The sequence below is a fragment of the Onychomys torridus genome, chromosome 7 (genome assembly GCF_903995425.1).
Source record: "Onychomys torridus chromosome 7, mOncTor1.1, whole genome shotgun sequence".
In the NCBI taxonomy this organism is placed as follows: domain Eukaryota; kingdom Metazoa; phylum Chordata; class Mammalia; order Rodentia; family Cricetidae; genus Onychomys; species Onychomys torridus.
The window spans coordinates 21427566-21453839 of NC_050449.1; the positions used below are offsets into that span (position 1 = coordinate 21427566).

General features: G+C 48.9%; 2 protein-coding genes across 5 annotated transcripts in view; one reads left to right on the plus strand and one right to left on the minus strand.

Moving 5' to 3' along the window:
• LOC118586852 (atherin-like) overlaps nucleotides 1–7973 on the minus strand; it is a 36286-nt gene extending 28313 nt beyond the window's left edge. The window contains exon 1 of the mRNA XM_036192225.1: nucleotides 7326–7973. Within this exon, the coding sequence (XP_036048118.1) occupies nucleotides 7326–7883 (558 nt within the window). The 5' untranslated portion in view covers nucleotides 7884–7973. The remainder of the gene's footprint in view (nucleotides 1–7325) is intronic.
• Nucleotides 7477–26274, plus strand: part of B3gat1 (beta-1,3-glucuronyltransferase 1) — a 28590-nt gene continuing 9792 nt past the window's right edge. Inside the window, exon 1 of one of the 4 annotated variants that reach the window (XM_036192222.1) lies at nucleotides 7477–7976. The gene's annotated coding sequence lies outside the window, so the exon portion shown is untranslated. The remainder of the gene's footprint in view (nucleotides 7977–26274) is intronic. The other 3 variants (XM_036192221.1, XM_036192224.1, XM_036192223.1) reach the window with 3 other exon arrangements.

The window sequence follows — 26274 nt, forward strand, 5'->3', positions numbered from 1 at the left end:
ATGCACTGTTTTATCAGAACGCTTGTGCCCCACAGTGAAGGCCTTTCTCTAGATATCAGCACTTCACTCTGAGAAATCCTCGTTCAGGATTTCCACAGGCTGCCCATTTGCAGAAATGACCATAACTTGATCTGAGTAACCCACTGGCCCAGAATTCATCCTGACTTCTATGCCCTAAGAACATGTCACCAAGCCTTCTAAGCAGTCTTGATTCCATAGTTGTATCCATCTGTACCCCTTTAGTTGTAGACTATAAGCTAGGGCTGAGGGAAAATAGAATATAATGCCTGGTAGCAAGAGCCTAAAAAGCACTCTGCAAATGTTGATTAAATGAGAGAACAAAAAATGAAACACTGTTGAATGAGAAGGATATGCAATCCTCAAAACCAAATGGATCTGAGACATTTAGATAATATCACCTAGTGTACTAGAAATGGCTACACACCATTCTCTCTGTCTGTCTCTGTCTCTCTCTGTCTCTGTCTCTCTGTCTCTCTCTCTGTCTCTCTCTCTCTCACACACACACACACACATACACACACACACACACACACACACACACACACACACACACACACACACACACACACACACAATTACCCTAACATCCCACTACCCAATCAAAGCAAACATCACTAAGTAGTCATGCTGTTCTGTCCTGTTTAGCCCACGTGTGACTTCAGAATATTTCACAGCATTTCATAATTCACAACAAATTTACAGAATTGGCATGCACAGTAAAATTGATTTGTTATCCTTGATAGGTTGCTTAGCCTTATCCTGACATTCCCTGAATACCCTATTTCTACTTAGAAAAAAGAGAGAGAGAGAGAGAGAGAGAGAGAGAGGCTATCATTTTTCAAAGATGGACAACTACCATGTCCAGAAAAGACTTCATGTAATGTCAGCCTGGCTTCCACGATGTGATGTCCTCCTGCCAAGCACAAGTTGGGTCCTCAGAGCCTGGATTCTGCTTGAGTCCTGATGTGAGGAACATATGCTGCCTGTGAGTGGTGCTGGCCTTGGTGCTGAAACACAGACATGTGTGTAAGACTGTAAAACCTACATTATTGAGGATTTAGGGTGTTTGCTTTTCTGAATGGGGGATTAGAGACCAGAAAGCTCAAAATGACCATCCATTTTCAGGAAACAGAGCTGGAGAATTAAAACTGTCAGATGTGTGCTCAAACCCAAGAGTCCTGATTAAAGCTCTCCCTAACTCTGTGAACCCTTTATCCCTCACTGGGCTGTGTGAGGACAGATCACCAGCTCCCCACAGAGATTTCAGTGTGCTTTCAGGCAGGAAGAAACCAAAGGATAATACGGTTTTTCCAGTGCTCAGCATGGATGCAGACCAGAGGCTTGAGGGTAAATTGTGCGGACAGCCCACCAAGGACTGCAAGCTTTGGGATCTCAGTGAAGGCCTGCCTCCTGCTACATGATTTGTCGAGAGTAGGTTCCAGAGATTTCCTGTGGCCTTGCCCCCATCACGTCTCTCTGATATCCACAGAAGAACAAACTCTGTCTCAGCATGCAATGCCCTTCCCATGAGTGTGTATGTCCCTATTTCCTCTTCTTGTTCCCCGAAAACCCTGAGAGACTTGAGCTCATCTCAGAAAGCCAACAAGGGAATGCTCTTCAGGGAGTTCCTCCTGCTGGTGGCCATCAGAGAGCAGCAGGGACAAGTCCCTCACCCCTGTGTGGCACACATACTTCAGGGCGTAGCCAGGCTGTCCAAGAGGCATCTGGGTACCAATTCTTGATCACCCTCTCCCCAGCTTCTGTACACTCTTGGTGCTAGTAAAAGCCATAAGCAGAAATCACAGGCCCAAAGAAGCTTGAGATGGAGGGAAGAGGCTGCCTTCCAATGCACTGAGTTGTTTCTAAAGTCTTTCAGAACAATGATTCTTTTAAAAACTATACCTAATCACAGTTAATTCCTGGACATCTGAAATTTACCTGCATCTGTTAGAAGGCATCTCTTCCTCTTTCTCCAAATCCCCACACACAGCTCACTGTATACCAAACCTCTATATGATAGCATTAAGAACACAGACAGCTTCCCACTGTTTGCCTCTGTTCCTCTCCCATTTCTGCCTTCTGAAGCAGCCCCTTCCTGGATCTCCATCTGCCCCCAAACCTGCCCTCTGCCTGCCTCCTCCTTTGTGCATAGGAATTCAACGGTGGGGCACAAGAGGAAAGGCAGATGGGAAAAGTGAGATGTGGAAACTTTGTTCTTGAAAGAACAATTGGCCTGGAAGTAGAAACCAGACTTCCATTTCTGTGATTCAAGCATAGAAAATTTCATAGCTAAAGAAGTCCTTGAAGTCAGGAAGGAAAGACAGATGAAGGATCGATGGATGGGCTGATGCTGGAGTTAGAGAACCCATGAGAGATGTCTTCTTACTCCTTTCCTACATTTTCCAAGTCCCAAAACGAAGTTGTGCAGAGTCGTTTGTGCAGAAGCTCTTCCAATACCCAGATGTCTAAGATGTTTGCTCATCACCCAGCTATGGAGGAGCATTTAGGCAGGAAATTAAACAACTACATCCATCATATTTATTGAACAGCTTTTCTCTGGAATACACTAGTACAGGATATCAGTCATGGTCAAAGTCCAAAGAGAGACTGTCTTTCTCACTTCATGGTTCTCTCTCTCTCTCTCTCTCTCTCTCTCTCTCTCTCTCTCTCTCTCTCTCTGTCTGTCTTTCTCTCTTCTCTCTCTCTCTCTCTCTCTCTCTCTCTCTCTCTCTCTCTCTCTGTGTGTGTGTGTGTGTGTGTGTGTGTGTGTGTGTGTGTGTCCATATGTATGTATGTATGTATGTCTGTGTCTCTCTCTGACTCCTTACCCACTGCTTTACAGCATTACTCATCTTGACTGGTTCCTTTTTCCAACACTGGTTTTGCCTTACTAATCTCTTGGCCAGTCCCAACCACCATTCCTAGTGTTACACTCTGCAGGTATCAGCTCAAATGTGACTTCCTTAAATAGTGCTTCCTTGTCCCAACATCTCTGACCCTCGACTCTATCATTTCCCTCCTACAGCTCATTCTCCATCCATATGTGCTCTGACTCTTGGGCAACCAACAGCTCCCAAACTCCTGAGGTACTCTGATGATGAAGAGCTGAGTGCTGGAGCTCAACCTCCTGATTCAAAGCCAACTTTGTCATTGCTGAGCCGGTGACCTTGATTAAATTACCTAAACACTATGCTCTAGATTGCTGACCTCTACAGTGGAAATCATAATAGAGCTTTGTCATAAATGGCTCCTCATAAATAATATCTTGTGTCATGAAATCAGTTAATGTACAGGAAGACTGGTCTATGAAAAGGCCTTATCAGTGTTAGCTGTTTGGTGGTTGTCAACCCTTGTTCTAACTCTGTGGACTGAGATATGACAGAATCTCAATAGAAATTAGGGGAACAAATGAAAGCATGTACATATAAATAAAAAAATAATAATAAAACCTCCAGGACTGGGCTGTGGTGGTGCACACCTTTAATCCCAGAACCCAGGAGGCAGAGCCAGGCATATCTCTGAGAGTTCAAGGCCAGCCTGGTCTACAGAGCAAGATCCAGGACAGGCACCAAAACTACACAGAAAAACCCAGTCAAAAAAAAAAAACCTCTCCAGAACCCAGGTATGTGTAGCTGGGATGGGAGGATGGTTGCAGCTCATATTTGAGACTCATCAGAGGCTGTGGAAGAGCAGGTAGGAAGGTTATAGGTAACCTGGATTATTCTCACTTCCCCCAGAGCACACAGCTGAGTCCTAGACTTGCCTCTGAGAGAGTCTCTCCCAAGGCACAGGGCAATGTTCCCATCTCCCTCAGCTCCCAAATGCAAAGGGCAGACAGTAAATTACGGAAGTATTCTAAAGCTGTGCAGCTGCACCATGGCAATGAGTGGAGTTCAGAGGAGGCAGGAATGGAACACAAGAAGGGAGCTTGAGAGTCTTTGTGATCAAATGACCATTTCCAGTTTCCTGGGAGAAATAAGGGTATCTGAGTTCCCAAATCAGGACCAACAGTCTCTTAATAAAAGGGAAGAGTGGAAAGGTGTGCTCACCTTTCTCAGAGCCACTAACTCAACCACCTCAAATAGCACATCCACACAATCAGTAAAGAGCCTCTGAGGACATATATCCTATGAAATTTTCTGCCGAACTTTGCAAGTCATAACCCATCCTCAGGGACCCTAAGCAACTGTCCAGAGAAAACACAGTTTTCCTCTCTCCACTATACTTCTGGGTGAGAGTATACCTGGTGGGCATACACACATTGATATGTCCCTGCCTGGGCCATGACAAGTGAGCTCATGCACTGGGGAATGAGGGACACCTCACTGGGCCTGTCCATTCATAGCACTGAAATTACTACTGAAGAGCCCCAGTGCAAGAGAAGGGATAGCAGAAGACTCCCTAAAAACAGAGCCTCAGCCATCAGACAGCTAAGAGGGACTAAAAAGTCAGGCAGAGGGCCTTGTGTTGTGCAATGTGTTACTTTAACTAGGCAAAGGTGTATTACATTTGTTTATGCTGCATTTGTTTAATTACATAGAGATGTGTTATTGTTTCACCTTGCCTGCCTAAGGCACCTGATTGGTCTAATAATTAAAGGCTGAATGGCCAATAGCCATGCATAAGAGGGATAGGCTGAGCTTGAGGCCAGAGGGGATAAATAAGAGAAGGAATAGAGGCTCAAGATAGAAGAGAACAAGAGAGAAAGAGAAGATGTCCAGGGCCAGCCAGAGTGGGACACACAGAATGAAAGGAAGGGGAAAAGCCCCCAGGCAAAATATAGATAAAGAAAAACACATTAATTTAAGTTATAAGAGCTAGTAGGACAAGCATAAGATAAGTCTGAGCATTCATAAGTAATGAGAGGTCCCTGTGTCTTTATTTGGGAGCTGGTTAGTGACCCAAAAGAAAGCCTGCTACCACCTGGGGCCAGGGCATGGCTCAGTTATCTTAGTCCCTTGCATAGCTGAGAAGGAAAGAATGGCCTGAAAAGACACCACCAATGACAGGCGTGGAGCAGAGCAAAGATCTCTATGAAAGAGAGCCAAGCAGTGAAACCACTAGGGGAACAATGAACCAGCAAGACTAAACTCATTACTATTCATATGAAATTTGGGCACAGGTGATCTGGTCCCAGATTTTGGTGGGAGGGGGTGTTGCATTGCAGATTGATGCTTTTATGGGACCCTTCTGGGATTCAGATTATGGGAACTAGGCCAGAATCAGAGGATGGAGCAGGGCTGCTGTCCTGCTTAACTACACAATAAACAGAAGGCAGACAGGGCCCGAGCTTTGCATACTAAACATTCTGGTGATAAGCTTTGGGGACCTCTGAGAAGAGGGGCTCTTTCCTGCAGAAGAGGGGGGAATAAGGAAAGATGAGTCGTTCAGGGAGATCTAGGAGATGCTCCAGATTTTTGGAGCAAGGACCAAGTTGTAAGGATGCAGGAAATGGAAACACTGCTGACTGGTGGGGGTAGCAGGAGGGTGCAGGCATGTTTGTACACACATTGACACATGCACACGAGGTAGATGAGAGAACATGTATTTGCACTCATTTTTCTATGCTTACTTGTATATCTGTGTGCACCACTGTGTGTGTACATAGACATATCTATCTGTGGGTCCACACCAGTGGAATACTGCCAAAATGAAGACAGGCTGCTGTCTTTTCGCTGGGCCTTCTCATGCTAACTTTCAAGCTGACGTTGTCAATTAATATTTTAAAAAACACCACAAACAGAGCCTGAGGCTAACTTGCAAGACAGGGCTCCAGAATGGGGTTTTATTATCACCATCATTCTCACAAGAATGGTGAGAGAAAACTTGCAACCATTCGTGTTTCATCTGGTTGAACTGCAAGCTAGAGGAGGAACCACCCCACAGAACAACCAGAGGACATTTGCTGGCCACAGCCTTGTGGGACCAGACAAGAGCTTGACAGCTTCCCGAAAGTCTGTCTTATTACTAAGGAGATGGGCTCAGAGGTAATCTTTGGCCAGGACACTTGGCTAGTACCTTTCAACCTGTTCATTACTCCACCATTGCCTGGAACTCCTCACCTAGGGATTGGGCACAGTCCTGGGAGAGAGATAAGAAGTGGGTATGACCCCACACATGGATGGTCCTGTCTGGGGCATGAGTTGCCTTGTTGGTAGGAACAGTCTTCAAGGCCTTGTCTGCCCTGCCACTGGGTAATTGTGAGTTAACTCAGGGAGATGCAGAGGAGCAGCATAGCCTGAGCTCCCTGCCATGGAGTAAGGGGAGAAGAGTCTGGAGGAAGTCTCTCTCTAGAGACAATAATTATGGTTTTCCATCATCTATGGGATGACATGGACCTCTGAATCTTGAACCAAAGTGGTTCTGGAGTCCATACACCCAAGAGGAGCACCAGGCTGAGGAGACGGTGAAGACCTGTGTGCTCAGCGTCAGCCCACAGTGTAAAGAACACTTTGATCCAGCAATGCCTAGCTGTGGATCTTTGGGGTAAGGAAGGAGGAGACAGAAACTGGAGAAAGCACCCACATTGACAGGAACTGGCCTTTTGGAGTTCTCAAGAGGACACAGCTGCAGGCCCTGCCCACAGGTGTCAGAGAGGACTATCAGGAATGTATATGGATGGTGTCTTAGGCTCTGGCTAGTGGACAAAAGCTTTAGAAACCTCCCGCTGGATGACTGCATGGCCCCTGTACGAACACACACACACACACACACACACACACACACACACACACACACCACTACCTGCCTCCCAGACCCCCAGGATGACTGCATGGCCCCTGTACGAACACACACACACACACACCCCACTACCTGCCTCCCAGACCCCCAGTGCTGAGAAATTCCTGGATTGCCTGCCCACCCACCTTGGCCATGGCCATGGCTTGGCCCTTCTGAACTAGGCAGTGCCTCCTGCATCCTTATTAGAATGTCCAGTGCATTACATTGGGAGCGGAGAGAGTGACACTCAACAGCTTGACATGTCCTTAAAGAAACCAGTGCCCACAGGTGGGGCCGCCCCACTGGCAGGCTCCTGGGGACTTTCATCTCCAACGCACACAATCAGCCTTGTATCCACTTCGGATTGTCCGAAGCCAAGCTGGGGGCCCCACCCTCCTTCGTCTCCAGCTCAGAGTCTTAGTCCCCGCAGAAAGGTCCCCGCGCCACCACCCCCCACCCACAGCATCCCAGCCTTGAAACAATCGCCCTTTGAGAGAGTCTGCCAAGCCAGGGGCCTGAGCAGCCAGGATGGAGGGATGGAGGCGGATGGGCTGGGGGTGCGGAATGGGCGGGCGCGCTCTCACCCTTCGAGCCAAAGCTGGGGTGCCCTGGGCCCCACCCGCAGCCGCTCCAACACCCGAAGCCCAAGTCGCCCCAGCGGGAGGGCTACTGCGGGGAGCGCGGGGAGGTGATACCAAGCTCGGGGAGGGGTCCAGCGTCGGCCCCCGCCTCAGCCCGGGAGGTTGGTACGGACCGCTCGTGGCTCTGGTCCCGCCGGCAGCTCGGGCTCGCGGGGGCGGGGCGCGTGGGGGCGGGGCGGGAGGCGCTGTCACAGCCGCGGCCGCACCGCGCATCCGCCGCCGCCAGCGCCGAGGGCACCACGCGCTGGCCCGCTCTGCTGGGCTCCGGCCGCGCGCCCCGCCACCCCGGCCCGGCCGGCCCGCGCGTCGCCTCTTGGGGCTTCTGTCGCCGCCCGCGCCCTCCCGAGCGCTCCGGGGCTCCGGCCGCCGCCTGGCTGAGCCCAGAAGCAGCCGGGCGGTGGCAGCGGGCCGGCCGGGGCTGTGGACGAGCGGGCCCGCGGCTATGAAGTGGCCCCCGAGGGCACGGAGCCGGAGAACGCCCCGAGAGAGAAGCGCGCGCATCGCAGGGCAGCAGCCTTGGGGCGCTGGGGCCAGAGCATAGGACTGCCACCCGCGATGGACCGCGCCGGGGACGATATGGACTCGCCGCCGCAGGTCAGTGTCCCGCGCCCCGCGCCCCTACCGCCGTGGTGCACAGAGCCCCTTTATGCGTCCCCATCAGTACCCACGCCATGTCCGCCCTCGTGCACGCGCCGGGTGTGTGTGTGTGTGTGTGTGTGTGTGTGTGTGTGTGTGTGTGTGTGTTGCACAAAATGGGGACAACGGGAAAGAGGGCCGGCTGCCAGGGCCTGCACCTGAGGGGCTTAGAAAATAAAGCTAGGACTCTGCTTGCCCCGTTCCATCAGGATGAAGGCAAGAACTGGTTCTGAGAGTCTTCTCACAACTGGTCTTTCTCTTAGCTATTCTGTCCCTTGCCACCTCAGCAGGTGGTTCCTGGTGGCCCACAGGACTATAGGAGGAGTGGGGGCCAGCTCTAGCCGCACCCCTGCTCACCAGCAGGCACCCCAACCACTCTCCTCTCCAGGGCACTTACAATGTAATCTTTTTGAGGGGAGTCAAGCACCGCATCTTTTCTGTGGGTGCTGAGGCTGAGGCGCTGAGAGATGTCAAAAGTGACAGCAAATCCCTGAGTCCTTCAGTGCAGCAAAGAGAAAGGAAACAAGACCAGATCATCACCTTCCTCTGTGCACTTGATCATACAAGTTCAGAAAAGGAAACTGAGATGTGAGACAAGAGAGAAAGCATTCGATCCAGCACCTCAGGAAACAGGGGTGCCAGCCTCCTACTGAGCAGCTCAGTTCAAGACCCCCCTCCCCCGACACACACACCACACACACACACACACACACACACACACACACACACACACACACACACATACAAACTTGGTCTTTCTCACCCAGCCAGATCTTGTCCTAGTTATGCATTCACTGGATAGCTTAAAGATGCTGACGTGACCCCCAGATTTCTATTGCACGGGCCCCTCAGAAGGGCCCTTTGTTGACAGTGGCTTCTCCCATGCTTGTGGAGTACTTCTCTATGGAGACCAGCTTATCTGGAGTGCCCAGTAGGATGTTGATCTTGGGCTATCTGGCACACAGTTTCAAGCGAATGTCCATGTGCCTAGCACAGAAACAATGGTGGTGATGGGGGCTTGTGGGGGTGTATTCGTAAATGGCAGGCACACAAAGTGACTGGTGGTGTGCTGGGTATTTAGCTGTGTAGGGCTGTTGCTCTAGATCGTCTGTCCTTACATCTCCTTTCTTCTGTCAAGAATCACTACAGAGCCGAGGCATTTCCTTGTAGAATCTGCTCAGTTGGTGCCCACTCTTGGCCTTCCTGAACCAAATATCGAGTCCTCTCTGTGTTCATCGTGAAACCCTCCCAAATCCTCCCACTCTACTCAATTCACTTCCAGGATCCCCAAAGGTCCTGGAGTTGCACGCCATCTCCTCCCTGCCCCTTTCAACAAGAGGAAAATGCTTCCTGGGGGATGAGAGCAGAAGAAGAAATGCATTCGTGCCCCACTTGGCACTGAGGCCATTGTCTTGCTGCTATTTGTATATCTGCTCCCCAAGTGCCTGTGGGTGTGATTGGATATGTGCATGTGTTTCTGGATGACGTGCACCGAATGCTCCACCTGAAGCCTGGGGCAGGTAAATCACTGGGGAACTCAACTACAGAATGGGAATCCGTAGCAGAGAACAGCTGCCCAAAGAAAGAAGCCCATTTCTTCTGCTCGGGCTCTTCAGTACACTTGGATTTTTTTCCCCACAGTTTTTAGGGGAGGGGACCAAGTCTATCATACCTTCATGATATGGATCCCAGAGTGATGAGATTTTGCAAGGATAAGATATGGAAACTTGCGAGCTAACCAAGAAGCCAGGCTCTATGAGCCAGGGATTCTGGTGGTCCCATGTGGCTAGAAGAGAAGAATGAGGATTTCTGGGTGCTCCTCTGCCTGACAACTGTAGGAGAGGAGAGGCCTCAGCCAAAGGAGAAATCAGAGCGTGAGACAGGCAACGAGCAGGCAGAGTGAAACCTTAGGCAGGTGCAGCAGAAGTCGGAATATACAAAGCCTTCCTCAGCACAACATTGTGGGTCATCCTCTCCTAGGGAGGCCCCTTGCTGGAGCCGGTGGGCTGTCCACTGAGAAAGACTCTGTCAGAGAGGCTCACAGCAGGGATAGGTCATGGACTCAAAAGCGAAGTGTTCCAGGAGGTGTGAAAGAGACCCTCCTGGTGTGCCATTACCCAGTGTTCAGGAATTATCACCTTCTGGCTTTCACCCATCTTACCTGGTCCTAGAATGTAGTGTGATGGGGCAGAAGGCAGAGCATGGCTAAGTCTGACACCAAGGGAAGAGGGAGAGAGCCCTTCCCCGTGTAGCATCCTTCTTGCCAGGGCTCCAGGCAAGATCTCTGGAAATCCCCCGAAGACCAGCAAGGAGACATGGTCATGGTCCAGAGGAGACAGGCTGCTGGATGGGCTCACCAAGGTCCTACACGTCAGTACCTACCCAGCTAAGTGGACTTTGAGCAATAAGAGTCCTCTGAGGCATGTTTTCCTGACAGTCTGTAAATTGGGGAATCATCATCCCTTTACACTGTTAAGTCCAGGGCTATGAATGTTGATTTCATTTATACATTTTGTGCACTCTCCTTCCCTGCTCTACTCTCCCAGTATCTGGACAGCTGTAGAATTGGAAGGCCAGTGGTCAAGCCTGGCTAATCCAGACTGGCCCTGTCCAAACCATCTATGGAGATGCCTCTCCCTATTCAGACCTTCTACAGTCAGTCTGTCTCCCACCTTTAACCCATGTAGCTGTCTAACCTCTGACTTTGAACTAGACCTAACTCTTCCTGGTCCAGAACCAAATTACCCAGAGCATCTCTCCACTAAAAAGCAACAAAACTGACATTTTCATATCTAGTGAGTTTTTCACTGTAAATCATTCCATATTGCCAGTAAATGGTTGTCGAAAATTTTTTGAGATTTATGAACACTCTAAATCTATGACTATTTACCCTCCATGCTGAAAGGTGACTGGCCAGAAGTCACCCAGAATTCAGTCCACTGGCCTTGGCTCTTAAGTACCTACTGTGTCCCAGGCTCTGCACCTGGTGACAAGGACACATTGCATCAAACAGTCTAAATACTGTGTTTTCTGTTTAGCTTTGAGAAGGTTGTGTGGGTTGCTTGCATTTTCCCCTGCAGCTACAGCAAATTTACTTTTCTAATGAGGTTTAGCTCCGGCCAATATTAAAATGAGTCTGCACTGCCTGCACATACACCAGCTGACAGCAGCACAGGAGGCAGGTTCTGCGCCAAGTTCCTGGCATGGATTAAGGCTTTGCCATCACCAATAAGCCCCAAGGTGGAGAGCCTGAGTCTGGATCAAGAGCTGGATGGGTTGGAGAACTTACCATGCCCAAGGGCTTGGAGGTCTTCTGCTCAATGTGCAGAGCCATGGGCAAGATTTTCCTCCCTATATGCATAAACTGTGCAGTCCAGTCATGTGCTTATGTAAAGGAAAGTGGACAGTGATGGAGAGCAGAAAGGCAGAGACAAAGGTCTTGGTGATCAGAAGTGTCTCAGTACCAGAGAGCAGCTCCCCATTCTCATTGTGTGGCCTGGATCCTAAGGGTGGGGCTCTGTCATCTCTATCCTGCTTGGCTTCCTTGTTTCTAGGGCAGGTGAAGGGTCTGACCACTAGGACCAGGTCTCACTCTCTAAGCTCAGGGTTGCTGCTAGTTTTTTTTGGCTGCGATTCAGAGCTGGTGACAACCAGTGCTGAGTGTGGGGTGGACTGCCTCCCTTTGCACACCAAGCAGTCCCTCAGCACTGCAGCCACAGTTCAAGGGCTCCAGAGCCACCTGTGGCCGGTGGCTGCCCTCTTCAACAATACATTCAGAATGCTGCCTAGAAAGCTCTAAAACAGCTACTGTGACCATGCCTTTGCACAGAGGGTTTGGTACAGTGTGGTCGCAGGAGCCACAGTGGCTGGACTCGGATCCTGCCTCTTCCTCATCTCAGTTGGATGGCCTTGGGGTGCTGCTTACCTGTGCCTCTAATTCCTTGTCTCTAAGACGGGAGTAATATGAAGATGTTGAAGAGGGGGTGAGTTCTTGCAGTCCATCATGCTGATCACTCAGAATGCACAATAGCTGGTGCTTTTTTTGTTTTTTATTTGAAAATAGAACACAATTTGTATTCTTTGTCTATTATAGCAATTCACAGAAGTACTTGCTGAGCAGCCCACTCTGTGCCAGGCTGTCTGCCATCAGCACAGGGTCTTGCATGCAACACCAATCCCTCCAGAGCCTCTGTTTTCTGACCTGAGATAGAATATGGCCCTAGAGATAAAATATGACTGGGACTATGTTCTTACTTTAAATGACTGCTGTTTTTATGTCTGAAGGTGGGTAAAATGTAAATTATGATTATTGGAGTAACACACACACAAAGCAGCATCTAGGTTCAGCCTCAAGGTAAGCCACTGTGGCTTCTTGCTGAGGGAGATAAAGGGATTTAAGGGGGCTCTTCCTGGACCTACCCCCATCCCTGCTCTTGAGAATAGCAAAGCCAAGAGGCTGTGTCCCTGAACTCAATGGAGGGCAGAAGCCAGAAAGGCCCTGCCAAACAGGAATCAACTGTCACCTACCCAGCAACAGATTGAGTGAGAGAGGTGGCAGAGCCCTAAGTTATTGCCTCAACTGGGCCAGTAGCTCACTTGTGTGACAAAGTGTGTGAAGTACTTGTTTCCTCAATTAAAGTCTGAAGGGCATGAACCAAATAGCAAGTGCCCACTCAACAAAAAGTCATACCATGTAGGTCCTCTGTAGCACACCCTGAGAACTGGTGTCCCAGAGGTGGGAAGTGGAAAGTGGGGACAGCAAAGAGGGAGCATGGGAGGAACTGGTGTATGGATGCCCAGGCTGCCTGAGCCACCAGGCTTCCCCAACACTGGGCTCTGTGGCCCAGGCTGCTTCCTACACTTGTCTAAGGCCACGCAGACCTTAGCGTCTCCTTCCACACTATGCTCTCACTTTCCTGACACCCTGGTGCCTGTCTTTGGTGAAACAGGTAGGTCAGGGGCTGGGATCCTCACTGGCTTAAGACCTGCCTTCTAACTTCTCAGAGCCCAGGTCTGCGGCCTTCTGATTCTCGAGGCTCAGAGATTGGCAATCATCCTCACCGGTCCCGCCCCACCCCCATCATCATTGCCCCAGCACCCTGTCAGAGCAAAGCTACTTCCTGGAGGTGTTGGTGCCTGGTCCCTGGGGAACATGGTAAATGTAGTCATTCCTATAACATCAAGGAGGATGCTGTTTCAGAGAATCTCCGTGGCCATCCTAGTAGATAGTTGTTCTTCCCTAAGCATCCTTCACATCCTTCCTATTGGCCCCATCAGTTCTCTCTCTCCCTCCCCTCCTTTGCCTACAGACCTCACAGTAGACGTGACACTGTTTTCAGAAGCTGAGGGACTGACCAGCTCAGCCACAGGCCAGAGACCCTGGTTCTGCAGCCTGCTTAGGATGATGAACAGCCTCTAGGCATGTGATTTTCTTTCTCCGTCAGAGTTTCTGAACTTAAGCTGACGTATTACTCTCCTAACTCATCACTTGTCGATATTAACTTCTTCTGCCCCTCATAAATCTCCCTGTATGTCTCAGAGCGAGCGGCCGCTGCTCTAGCCTCCTCCCCTGCCAGACAGCAGGCTGCCGCATATGAATACCCATTATTCTAAGGGGTGCACCCATAAGTGTGCCCTGAACTGATTTCTTCAAGGTGACATTCCCAAGAGACAACCAGAAAGGTACTGAGAAGCTCACTTGGGACCACATAGAACACCATGCCTAACCCAGCTTCAGGGGGAGCTTACTGGGCCTGCTTCTTCAGAGCCTGGGGCCTATGAGGATGTCCTTATTGGCCAGATTGAAATGGACCATGTGTACAACAAGCTCTTTTTAATTTATTGTGCTAAGAAAAAATATGTAACATAAAACTTACCATCTTAGCTATTTTAAATTTATAGTTCAGAAGTCAGATATAGTCACTGTGTTACAGAACCCATTTCCATCTTATCTCCATCTTGAAAATCAGAACCTCTACATCTGTTAAGCACCACCACCCTAGCCCTGGGCTTCCACTTTGCTCTAGGTACATCATGTGGGTAGAACTTACACTATCTGTCCTTTTGTGACTCATCTGCTTCTTTTATAATGTCCTCAAGGTTCATCTATAGGTAGCATGTGTCAGGATCTACCCCCGTTTGGAAGGCTGAGTGATGTTCCACTGTGTGCACATGCAACGTTTTATTTAAACATTCATTCAGTAGATTGGGTCTTTGCTGCCAAGCATGGAGTACAAAGTGTTGGATCAATAGCAGTTGGCCCCAACTGCCCTTCCTGATGCAGAAAGGACCCAGCAGATATATTGGTACTCAGAGTGAAGTTATGTGCTGGATGTCATAGGAGTCCAAATAGGGCAGGAGAGCCCCATTTTATCTGGTGTCTGTTTGGACCTATGTTTGCTCCCTCCAGCCATCCTGTGTTTCCTAAGCATTCTCGGGTGTTCAGTCCCCAAGATGAGTATGACCTTCCTAGTCCTGGGAGCTGAAGAGCTTAGCAAGTATTGGGACAGACAAAGGGAAGAGTCTTCCACACAGACATGTTGGCCACAGAGGGATGCCAATGTCCTGTACCAGCATCACTCCTACTGTCTTCCTGGAGCCCTAACGGTGAAATCTATCTGCCTTTTTAGAAGCTTTGTCTGGACCCAGAGCCTCTGAGGCCCTGGCGAGCCCTCTGGGGGTGTAGCAGGCAAATCTGCTTTTAGCATATGCCTTTGCAGTGTTCAGGCTCCTTCCCAGAGAGGTGATCAGTGATGCATAGCCACCCTGCAGCTTGCCATGTAATATACACCCTGTGACACACATAGATAGTGTCAGCATAATCTCCACATGTGGGAATGAGATTTAAGGGACCCTCCATTCATCACACCCACACCTGCTGTGTTTGCAAGGAGTGGCACACACAAGCTGGCCACCCCGGCTAATACACAGTTATTAGCATGCTCACCCAACCACCTTCAGCACATCACATTAACCATTTCTTACCCTGTCAGTAGGGATAGCTGATGCCACACAGCATGAACCTTAGGGATAGAGCAGGCATTCTAGGAGAGAGAGCTTAGAGTTGGGAGGTAACAAGAATGAGGTTCCCAGGAACCTACAACCTGGGTTAAAAGGACAGAAAAATTATAGTGTGCGGGAGTCGCTAGCCCTAGATCCCCATTGATGTATCTTAGCATCTTAACAGCTTTGGCCACAGGACTTACAGAAATCCATAGTCTTTCATAGTGGGTATCTTGGAAGCTAGATGGGGATGCAGGACTATGCTGTGCAGGAAGAGAGCAAGGAAGAAATAGACTTCAGCAGAGGATGGAGGACAGAGCAGCCACAGTGTCTGACTCTCATCTCCTCTGGCCTTTAGTCCCAAGCCTCTGCTACTCAGACTGAGAGAACAGCGCCCTCCTAAGGCTGTAAGGGAGAATGCATGAAACAGGGCTCTGGCGAGTTGCTAAGGGAGCCTGCTGTGAACAGAAGCAGAGTGAAGGAAGGCCACAGTGCCAGCTTCCAGGCAACACAATCTTCCTACACGTGGGAAGCCCGCCTGCCTCCGGCCACCCCAATTTATCATGCTACTGCATGCCAGCCACCTACAGTCGAGAAGAGCTAAAGTCCCTGTGCTACCTAGTGCTATAGAAGGAGGAATATGCTAGAAAAACAGCCCTGCAATCAGTTAGTGCTGAACCCTGGAAATAACTGGAGTATCCCCCTTCTCTGCATCTTTTCCAGGTGGTGGGTTGCAACTGAACTTTTAAAGTTTTTATTAGCATATATTAATTTTATGTAATAACGTGTTTCATTATGATATTTTCATGCATATGTAGAATGTTCTTTGATAATGCTGTTATCCTCTCATGCCCCTCCCCCCACACACACACACACGCACACTCTTGGAGTTCTGTTTTTAAAACAAGGTGATAGTGCTGGCTGCCACTGCTCTTCTGTTTTTCATGATCTAAGAAATGGTTGTGCTAATTGTGAACCAGATGCTCCCCGTGGATTCCCTCCAGTGACCACAAATAGCCCTGTGAGGGTTACAGTTCAGGAACCTGAGCTTCAGAGATATTGGTGACGTCTCTGTGTTGTGTTGGGCCCTGGGTCCCAGGTGGGAATGCACGCATTTGACTTAGAGGACGAATATCAAATCCAGCAAGTGCATGGCAGCTTACAAAGCTCACCATCTGATGGCTCTGCACGGAATGCGTGGGCTTGCGAGGGGCGATGGGTAAGGCTAGGAAGGCACAGGGCCCAGGGGCATCTCACCTTGCCAGCACCCTTCTTTAGACACAGCACAGACATCAGTCTCGAGGGGATGTAAGGAAGAGAATGGCCTGGAGCAGCATCAGAGTGAGAAGGACAGTGTTAGGAAGGCAAACTAGGCCAACTGACCCACCCTGCCTCTCGGACACAAAGCCCTGACACAGCCTGAAGGGCTCTGCATGCTCTTTCAGCATACTCAAGGCTCAGCTACATGGTTCCAGGGCGAGACCCACCCTGTGTTCCTTGGCCTGCATGGTCCCAGTACCCAGGTCTAGTAAGGATCCAATAGATATCTGTGCCAGGCTCCACCCTATATATGGGCACCCTCACCCCTGCTTTATTGAGGCAGCAGAGCCATGGGCTGTCCCCTGTCCTTAGGGTCTCTCCCTGTCTCAGAGCCAATGATTCTGGGGGCATGGCAGTGCTTCTCAGTTTAGGACCATCTTCTGCCAACTGTTGGTGCATGGCAGCCTGGCAGAGGGAGAGATGAGGCCTCCTGGCCAGCTGCCCACGTGGCTTCTGCTGCTTCTGTTTTTGAGCAGCTGTAGCTCTACTAGTCCCCGCTGCCTGCCTGGTAGCAAAATAGGCTGAGTCCCTCCTCTGCTAAGCAGGCAACCATTGGAAGTGCTAGCCCAGTGGATATTTACTAACTAGAGACAGAGCCATCCCACAGATGTCCTGAGCAGCCCACAGGCCTCTCCTGGGGCACTAAGCATTGCAGTAGGCTGGGTGGGAAGATTCTCCAAAAGCAGAATGGGTAAGCACTTAAAGAGAATTTTGCTATACTGCGGAGAATCTATAGGCAAGGCAAAACCTTCCTATGGTCTCTTTGTGGTATTGAATGAAGTACACTGCCAGTCCTGTGCCTGTCTCCAGGGAGTACAGTGAGGTGGGTGGGGGGAGGATATGAGAACACTTCTGTTTGGGGGAAGTCAGACTCACTAGCTCATAGAGAGCTCATAATGTAGGAGGAAAAGCCAGCATTTGGATGTGCTAACTCCTGAAGGTTGATGATGATGCCTGGGAGAAGGCTGGTGGCCCTCCAGGGAAGGGGAAAAAAGAAAAGCACCTGTCTGTGCTCAACACTCACTCCCACACTCAGCACCTGCACAGGGAGTGAGCAGTGGGCCCTGGATCGTTGGTGATACCCAGTTGCCCCACAGTCTACCTGTGACTGAGGTCTGTTGGCTCCTATGAGTTTTATCGCCTCATCACACCTTCAAACCTGTCCTATTTGGGATTTTTTTTAAGTGTAAGGCCACACCAGCCCTGGTGAGCCAGGGGCAAGAGCATCTCAGTTTCTCAGTTGCCATTCAAGCATGCAGCTTCAGCAGGGATGAGCTCTTTGCCCCAGGGCTGAGAGGGAGGACTTGCCACTCTCAGGAAGAAGACTATCCCAATAGGAAGCCAGCAACAGACTGGTAAAAGAGATGTGCCAGAGCCACACTACCTGAGATGTGCCAGACCCACACTACCTGAGATGTGCCAGGGCCACACTACCTGAGATGTGCCAGAGCCACAGTTGAGGAAATATAATCCCTACTCCTGTGCCTTAGCTTCTTCATCTATTAAAAGAAAAAGGAGGAAAGAGAAGGTTTGGAATCATAAGGGTTTAATGATTAAATGAGATAAACAGTACAAGATAACTTGGAACCTGGAACCACCCTCATGAAATTTCTAGAGGGCTGCCTCTACTCCAGCACTGCAGAGAGAGCAAACTGGCATGTTGGCATCATCCCTTTTATAATAATCTCAGGCCCAAGCACTGGGAGCCAAGGGCACATGAGCTAGCCTTTCATTCCCACAGGGACCTGATCACAAGGTTCTCCAAGAGGCCTTAGAAGCCAGAACCAACCCTGAGCTGAACTTGTGCTATGTCACTTAGGTGGCATGCTAGACCTCTGCACACATGTGCAAGTACATATGTGTGTCATGAAGAGAACGAATGCCCTCTGAAATCACTTAGTAGGTGCTCTGTGGCTTGCCATCAGCCATGATCTGCTTGTCAGGATGAAAAGTTCAGTCCCAAACCCTTTCCAGATTTAAATTATAAATATCACACCTAGGAAGATGAAGGGCGGGGATCTGAGACACCCTTACCAGATGATCTCTTTCTACACCATCAGCTCTATGAGGGCAGTAGGTAGAAGTCCAGAGGCTAGTCTGATACCAGACTTCCACGTCCCAGGGTCTGTAGCAGCCACTGGACACAGGTGCTCACCCTCAGGCACACCAAACAGTGGCAGAAGCCTGGCAAAAGGAAATGAGGGGGGCATGGAGGCCACAGCAGGGGGACAGATTTCCAGCTGAGGGGTCATGGCATGGAAGGGCTCTGCTGGGCTTGCTCCCAGAGCATTTGAGAGCCCCTTTCCCTGGGGCTGGCCTTTACCCTGACTCTGGTCCGTGGCTTCATGTCATGTGGTAAAGCCAAGGATAGCCCTTGAGAAGGGACTGTCTCTGACAAGCCCAGTCCCTCTCTTCCTCCACTTGTTCTTTTAAGGGAGGCCTGGCAGACCATCTGGGGTTTCACTGGAAGTAATCAAGGGAAGCAAGCTAGGAATCCCATGCCAGACCCCTCCCAGGCTGAAGAGATACAGGAGTGTATGTTCATTGGTATCAACTACATGCCAGATTATTTATGCTAATTTTTCCTAACTGCCTAATAATCTACCTGGGGAAACACCATTTTAGTCCCATGAGAAAAGGAAGGCTCAACAAAGTTCCCTTGCCACAGTGTAGGAAGAGAGAGGCTCACAAGATGCCCAGGACCCAAGCTGTTGCACTACTGCACCATATTCCTTCATGGATCATTCTCTCTGGGCAGGGGAAAGAGAAAGGAGCTGGCAGAGAGGTCATAGATGATGATATAACATCTGGCTTGGATGATCCTTGATGTTACTATGATGTTATCTATGATGGTTAAGGAAGAGCTAAGGAGCTCAAAAAAGTAGAGGACCACCTGGCTGCTTGTGTCAGGCAGGCAGCCTCTAAGATTGTCCCCATGATCTGGGACTCCAAGTGTTCATGTATCAATATCCTCCCATTCCTGTAACTAGCTTCTAGCTGAGAGAATGTGGTTATCACCACCACAGTTACACGCCACCATGTAGGAGCTCAACTAACTCTGGATTCTCTCCTTGCTGACACCATACAACAAGGGGCCAAACCGAGGAGAGCTGCACATGACAAGGCGCTATGACATAGACAGGCTACGGGAGGTAAGCGCCTGTGGCCCCAGTGAGTTTTGCCAACAACCCCAGTAACCATGGAAGCAGATTCTTCTCCAGTCAATCCTACAGTTAAAAAGGCAGCCCAGCCAATCCTTCGGTGAGACTTCAACAATCCATGCCTAGAGTACTGAAGACAGCAAATATGTGTGATTTTAAGTTCCTTAGCATATAGTAACTTGTTAGACCACAAGAGCTAATGAATTTGATTCCCTGGGGAATGGACGGTGACATTCCTGCCCTAAAGTTGGCATGGCTTTTGGAAGAAGCCCATGGCGAGGAAGAGGAGAAAACAAGGAAGAAGAGCTAAGGAGGTGGGGAAACTGAACCTCTCTCTGGCCTCGGATTAGAATGCAGCATTCTTTGCAGAGACTTTGTGGAGGCAAGCACTGGATGACCCTATGCTGTCAAACACTGTCCTATCATTGGCCATGACACACTTTCCCCCACCCAACCACCAAGTACTGTCCCCTCAGCCAAAACAGTCACCCATCATACCTCTGTTGCATGGTGGCTCTTAACTGGTACTCCTCCATGGATTGGCTGACCATTTCCAGCTGTCCTCAGCTCTCCAAGTGCTGTGACCACTTTGGCTCTGCCCATCCCCAAGAGCCAAGCAGTGAGGTATCTAGTGCTAATGCCCTGCCTATTATACCCAACAATAGGAATGGACATGTGATGGCTCCACAGGACAAAACATGGGTGTTTGATCCCGCTCCTCCTGCACAGAAATTCTGTGGAAAGCGGATGTTTCATGTAGTTTGGTCTCCAGAGCACTAGCATAACCCAGGTATCCTCAGGAAACCCAGCCAGCACCATTATTTATTCTGTTTAAATTTCTGTCATGGACTAGCGAGGACTTGGGCTTGCAGAGAATCATGCTAGGCTAAAACCCAATTTTCATTTATCACATACTCATAACCTAAATCTAATTCAGGGCTATTTCTGGGAAAGAAAAATAAAGGAATTATCTTTTTTTAAAAATTCAACGAACACCATGGTTTTTGACACTGTTGGGCTGGAAGACAAGACCATTGCTCACACCAAATCTGGGGTAAGGTAATTCCCTTTTCTCCTTGAGTCCTCGGCTTGGTTTCCCAGATGAAAGGAGACAAGGTGGCAGGAGATCAGAGCCTCATGTTGCCCTTCTTACCAAAGCACCACAAGTGCCAGGCAGCGGGGGCCAGGCCACAAAGCAGGAGGACATTGCCCTTTCCTGGTCTAGTCCTTCCTCTCCTCAAGCAACACAGAAGTAAAATGAAGAAGCCCTGTAGCCTTTGGGAGCCTATAGCTGCTTCCTGAGACAGAAGTCTCCAGTGAGTGGGTGAACCAGGAGAGCCAGAAAGCAAGACCCAGAAGAATCCATACACAGGAAGTGGAGTGGATATTGAAGGGATCGGGATTCAAGGTCCACAGCCTGGCCTACATGTCACACTGAGATAAGAACCTATCATGCAGCTTCTCTAAGCTCCTGTGCAAGGTGAGGACAAGGTCTCCGCCTACAGGCAGAGCTGTTGGTACTGTCTAAGAGCTGGGCTTTACAAACAACACACACCCCATGCGTCAAGGTAGGATTCAGAGCAGAACTTTTAGAAGACCCCTTCCCTTCCCTTTCTCTCCCTATTCTCCCCTGTGAGTGAAGAGCAGGAGTCTCTACAGGCCCCCTGTGTGTTCTAGGGGCTGTCACTCTGAGCAGTCAATGCCTGTGTCCTGCACCCCGGGAGAGACTGTAGGCCCAAGGCAGTAGTGCTGTGGCTGAAGGGCTGAGGCTGAGTTAATGAAGTATGGATTGACTAGGCTGCAAGCTGATTAGCTCTGGCATTGGGCTTTTCCTGAGCAGTGCCTGCAGAATCAATACTAATCCCTTGATCCCATTAGGGACTCCTGGAGATCTCTGGGACAAAGTCTGTGCCTCCATTTCTGTGGAGAGGCCCTGTGTAGGGAAGAGAGATGCTGGGGTTAAGGCCGACACCTCACTATCTTTATCCTCTTTACAGTCCACCCTCATCCTTCTGTTTCTACCCAACTCCCAAGAAGAGCCAAGAATTTCCCCAGTCACCAGGGTCCCCAGCGCCAAGCCCTCCTGAGAAGCTGACTGTGATCCCATAGAAAGAGATGTTGCCACTGGTGTTGGCTCCCAGGCTCCCCAGTAATGTTCCACATGCTTCTGCATAAGGATGAAAAGTGTTTCATTGGTGTTTGTTTGTTTGTTTGTTCTTTTGTTTGTCTGTTTTATGACACTGGGGATTAAGCCTAGTAACACACACACACACACACACACACACACACACACACACACACACACACTAGGCAAGAATTATCTCACTGAAAATAACACCACAACCCACAGTCTGGAAGACACATCTTCATGGGTTTTCTAATTAAGAAGCTAACTATGTTACAGAATTACTAGGCATAAAGGCTTGATGCACAATTAATACTTTTCAAGTGGAGATCAATAAGCCCATCTTCAGGTACCAGGGCCATTGTTTAAATGCCTGTGGGCTCAGAAGAAAGACATTCTGTCTCTGTAGAATTGGCCAGTATTGAGTCCAATTCACACATCACCCTGGCCCTCTTGGGCCAGCTGTTACTATTCCTCCAGCCTTGGATGATAAGAGCTCTTCATTTTGATCCTCCAATACCCCTGGTTTTTATCTGTAGCCCACAGCACTTTGAAGCCTGCAAAAACAAATCCTGTGACTAGCTCTCCCCAACTATCTCCAAAGTCGTGTGGGCTTTCAGCATGATCCATTTCCATAGGGAGCTGTAATGGCAGCCCTCTGAAACTGACTCTGGACTGGATGCACACCTGACACATGCCTCGTGTAGGACATGTCTTCGTCCTCATTGAGCCTAGTCAGCATAGCTTCAGGTTGTTAAAAAAGCAGAGCTGAAAACTCATTAGAGTTATTCCAGTCAACTCCCATGCTTTAAAGCTAAGAGTAGAGTTCAGGGGGGTAAGCAGTGTGAATGGTCACCCCTGGTGCCCAAGACATGGGATGTCACTGTCCCAGCTCTTGCTCCTCATCCCATGGCCATTCCTCAGTGAGCCTTACCCATTGCACACACAATATAACCTTTGTCCCTGTTCATGGGATGCTTAGAGGACACTAGGAGAATGGAGGCTCCTCATGTCTGCACTTGCTAGACAGAGAGGCCAGCAGTCACTGGGGTCAGTCAGGAGTATGTGTGTGAGCAATGGCATGGGAAAACATGAACACAGCAGACCTTCAGCTCCCACACCTCTCCACACAGACATGTCCTCTCTCATTGTAAAGCCCCATTCAGCCACCTGTTTCTCAAATCCATTCTTTCCACCTTGCCTCCTGCCTTCTCCCACATTTCTGTTGATTCTTCTGCCTGACCCAGTCAAGACTCTAGAAACCATTCTGAGGTCTGTGATGATGCCACCGACAATCACCACATTCCTCCTGTCCTAGACTGAAACTATAGTCTTTGTGTGACAAGCCACCTTGGTCTCAGAGTCCAGTGTAGGGATAGCCCCAACCTCTGGCTTCCTGCCCATACCCAGGCACCATTGCCAGTAGACCCATCCCCTGCTGGCCAGATGGCGTTCTCTGAGTCTGGGGGCATTCTCTGCTCTACTTAATAACCGCCTGGTAATTAGCTCCACAATTTTGCCACTATGCTTATAATAGCCTCCATTAAAGTTATGGGGTTTTCAAGCTGTAATGGCTTCCAAAGTAATTAATGCACAACTGGGTTTATTGCTAAGTTTATTTTTAGAGCTTGTCTCTCTGTCTCCCCTCCCTTTTCTTTCATAGATTTTTTTTTTGACCAAAGAAAAAAATGGGATAGAATCAGACACTCCTAATGCCCCCACATCCTGCCCATATCCTTCTCATTGTGTCTTCCTGTTTCTTCCTCCTGCTACAGCATCCTGCAGATATTGGAACTCACAGTTCAGGGAGCTATGGTAGAGGAAGGTGGCTCTTAAGCCAGTGTTTATCCAGGCAACAGCTTCCAGCCACATGGCCTCGATGGAATTCCAGTTCTATCATTTCGTCTCTGACCAGGGGCAAATTGCTTACCCATCTTGCTTCAGTGAATCCAACTGCAAATAGAGGCACACCAGTACCTGCCTCTCGGGGTAGCCAAGAGTACAGAGCAAAGTAGATGAGTAAACACTGTCGGTTGTCTTTGTCACTGGACACCATGAATGCTATAGGAAAGCTGGTTATTGAGATCAGTGGCCCAGGCAGACCCAAGTGGGAGCTGAGTGAGCCACAGGTCCAAGCAGTTGCCCAAAAGAAGAGGCATAAATGCAGGAAAGCGCCTACACGGGCTGAGGTCAGGCAGTGATCATCTTCTTTCTTTTGTTTTTCCCAACCTGGACTCAGAACCTTTACCTGCACCAGAGACCTTTGAGAACCAGACATTTCTGAAGGCCTGGCCAGATCTGGCCTCCCTGTGTGGTCTGTTGTCTGTTCCTGCAAGAGAATCACTGGGGCCAAGTTGCTTATAGAGGACAGGAGGGTTTTGCTCTGTAGTTCTGGAGGGTGAAGTGTCAGAGCATGGTCTTGTGAGGACTGCGTGCTGCTTCTGCTCATAGAGGAAAGCAGAAGGGTGAGTGGGCAGCCATGGAAGAGAGGGGGCATGATGAGTACCCCTGCTTTAGAATAACTTCCTCTAAAGGAGTGAGAAAGACATTAATCCCTCTTAATTACATCATCGACTCTTAGAAACCTCACCTCCCATCAATGCCACAAGACAAATTTCAACCTGTGTTTCAGAGGGGAGACACTACACCCACAGGGAACTTCAGGGGCTGTTGCACATAGCTCAACATTTGCTCTTTCCTGGGTGCCCCACCACTGGCTTATAATGTGGTCTTTAACCCTCTGGTCTCGTTCCATAAGGAATGGAGTGGTGGGCAGCTAACGCTAATTCTGGAAGCTGTGAGCCTTTCATGAGAAGGACTGGCTCCCCCGGGGTGGTGCTCTTAAATAGAAAGCAAACCTTGTTCTCCCAGAAAACACTAGGACTGATAGAGAGAAGCTGTGAGAAGAAACGGTGCACACTACTTCCAAAACTGGGTCACAATATATTCTGGTTGGTCATAACTCTCAACCTTGGCAGAGACCAAGAGCACATGTGGGCCGGGTGGAGGAGACAATATGACCTCTGGGGTGACTGTCAGGGTGACTGTCTATCATATAGTGATGGACTTTGGCATGGTGAGGGGCCAGCTTTGGACAGCATCTGCCCAGGAGGGAAGGAGGAAGAGAGGGACAGGCTGTGATCATTCCCAAGGGAGCTGAAAGCTGGCTACACTTACTCTTCTGTCACGGGGAGAGCGAGTTTCCAAAGAAGTGTCTACCAGCATCTCCTTTGCAGAACCTGGAGTGAATTCCATCAGGTTGCTCTGCAGCAAGGGTCTTTCTTGGGGCCCTCACTGCTAGCATTTTTGAGAAGTGTCTCCCTACTACCTGGCAGCTCCTCAGAGAACAGCCCTCTCTCCCTGCTGATAGCCAGCTCTGACTTGAGGCTTATCCTGTGAGGAGAAGGTGCCCAACAAGAATTCCCTACAGATATAAACAGAGGAGGGCCCTGTGGTGTCTGAGGGAGTTAAAGATTAGATAGTTATAGATACAGTTAGTTAAAGATCACATAGCTATAGTTAGTTAAAAGTTATATAGTTATAGTTAGTTAAAAATTAAATAGTTATAGTTACAGTTTTCCTTGTTAAGAATTTCAAAAAAAGAAACTCAATAAAGAGATGTAAAGTATATAAATTTGAAAAACATCATAAGATAGTTCTGTTAGTAATATAAGCTAGGATAGAAAGTGATTCAGGTGCATCACTTACTAAATTAGGATAATGAAATAGTTTTATTCTCAGAAGTTTGCCAAATGTAAATGGACTTGAAATTGTTGAGGTATTTATTGCTTATATACTATATATATATAGTTATTGTATTTATTGTATATAGTTTTTCTTAGTTATAACTTTTTTCTTTTTCTTTTTATTAGAATAAAAGGGGGAAATGCGGTGATATTTTATTTGTGCTAAAATGTGGTTTTATTTGTATGTTAATAAATAAAGTTTACCTGGAGATCAGAAGTCACATAGCAAGCCATAAACAGGAGTCAGGGGGTGGTAGCACATGCACTTAATCCGATCACATGGCAGGCCAAGTCTCTGTGTGGTCAAGGACATAGCCAAGTGTGGTGACACACACCTTTAATCCCAGTACCAACCATAGAGACCTGGAGGTCTGTATAGACAGGCAGTGATGAGGAAGTGATGTGGCTGGGCTTAGAGCCAATGAGAAGGCAGAACAGGAAGGCAATAGAAGCACAGGTTAGACAGGAAAACGCTCTCTCTGTGAAAGCTATTGTGTGGTGGTAAGCTAAGGCTAGTCATGGCTATTGCTCTGATCTCTTTGGCTATTACCTCTGCATTTGGCTCTGTGTTTCTTATTTAATTAGACAGTTTAGAAATTCATCTACAGGGCCCTTAGGGCACTTCCTCATGGTGTCCAATCTTAACCACTTCTTCCTACCCTTGAAGGAGACCTCACTATGACATTGGGCCAGAGCTGTGAAGAAACCACCTATGCTAATACAGTTACAGCAGCCAGCATTGCTGGTGCATTTCTGTCAGGGACTAAACCCTGAGTGCTTTCTGAGAATTAATTCATTTAATTCTGAGAGCAGCTTTGGAAAGCAGGTGACTGATCAATAGTTGATAAACTCATGCAAAGTTGATAAAACTGTCCCAAGGCCACAGCTTCTGCATGGGTCAG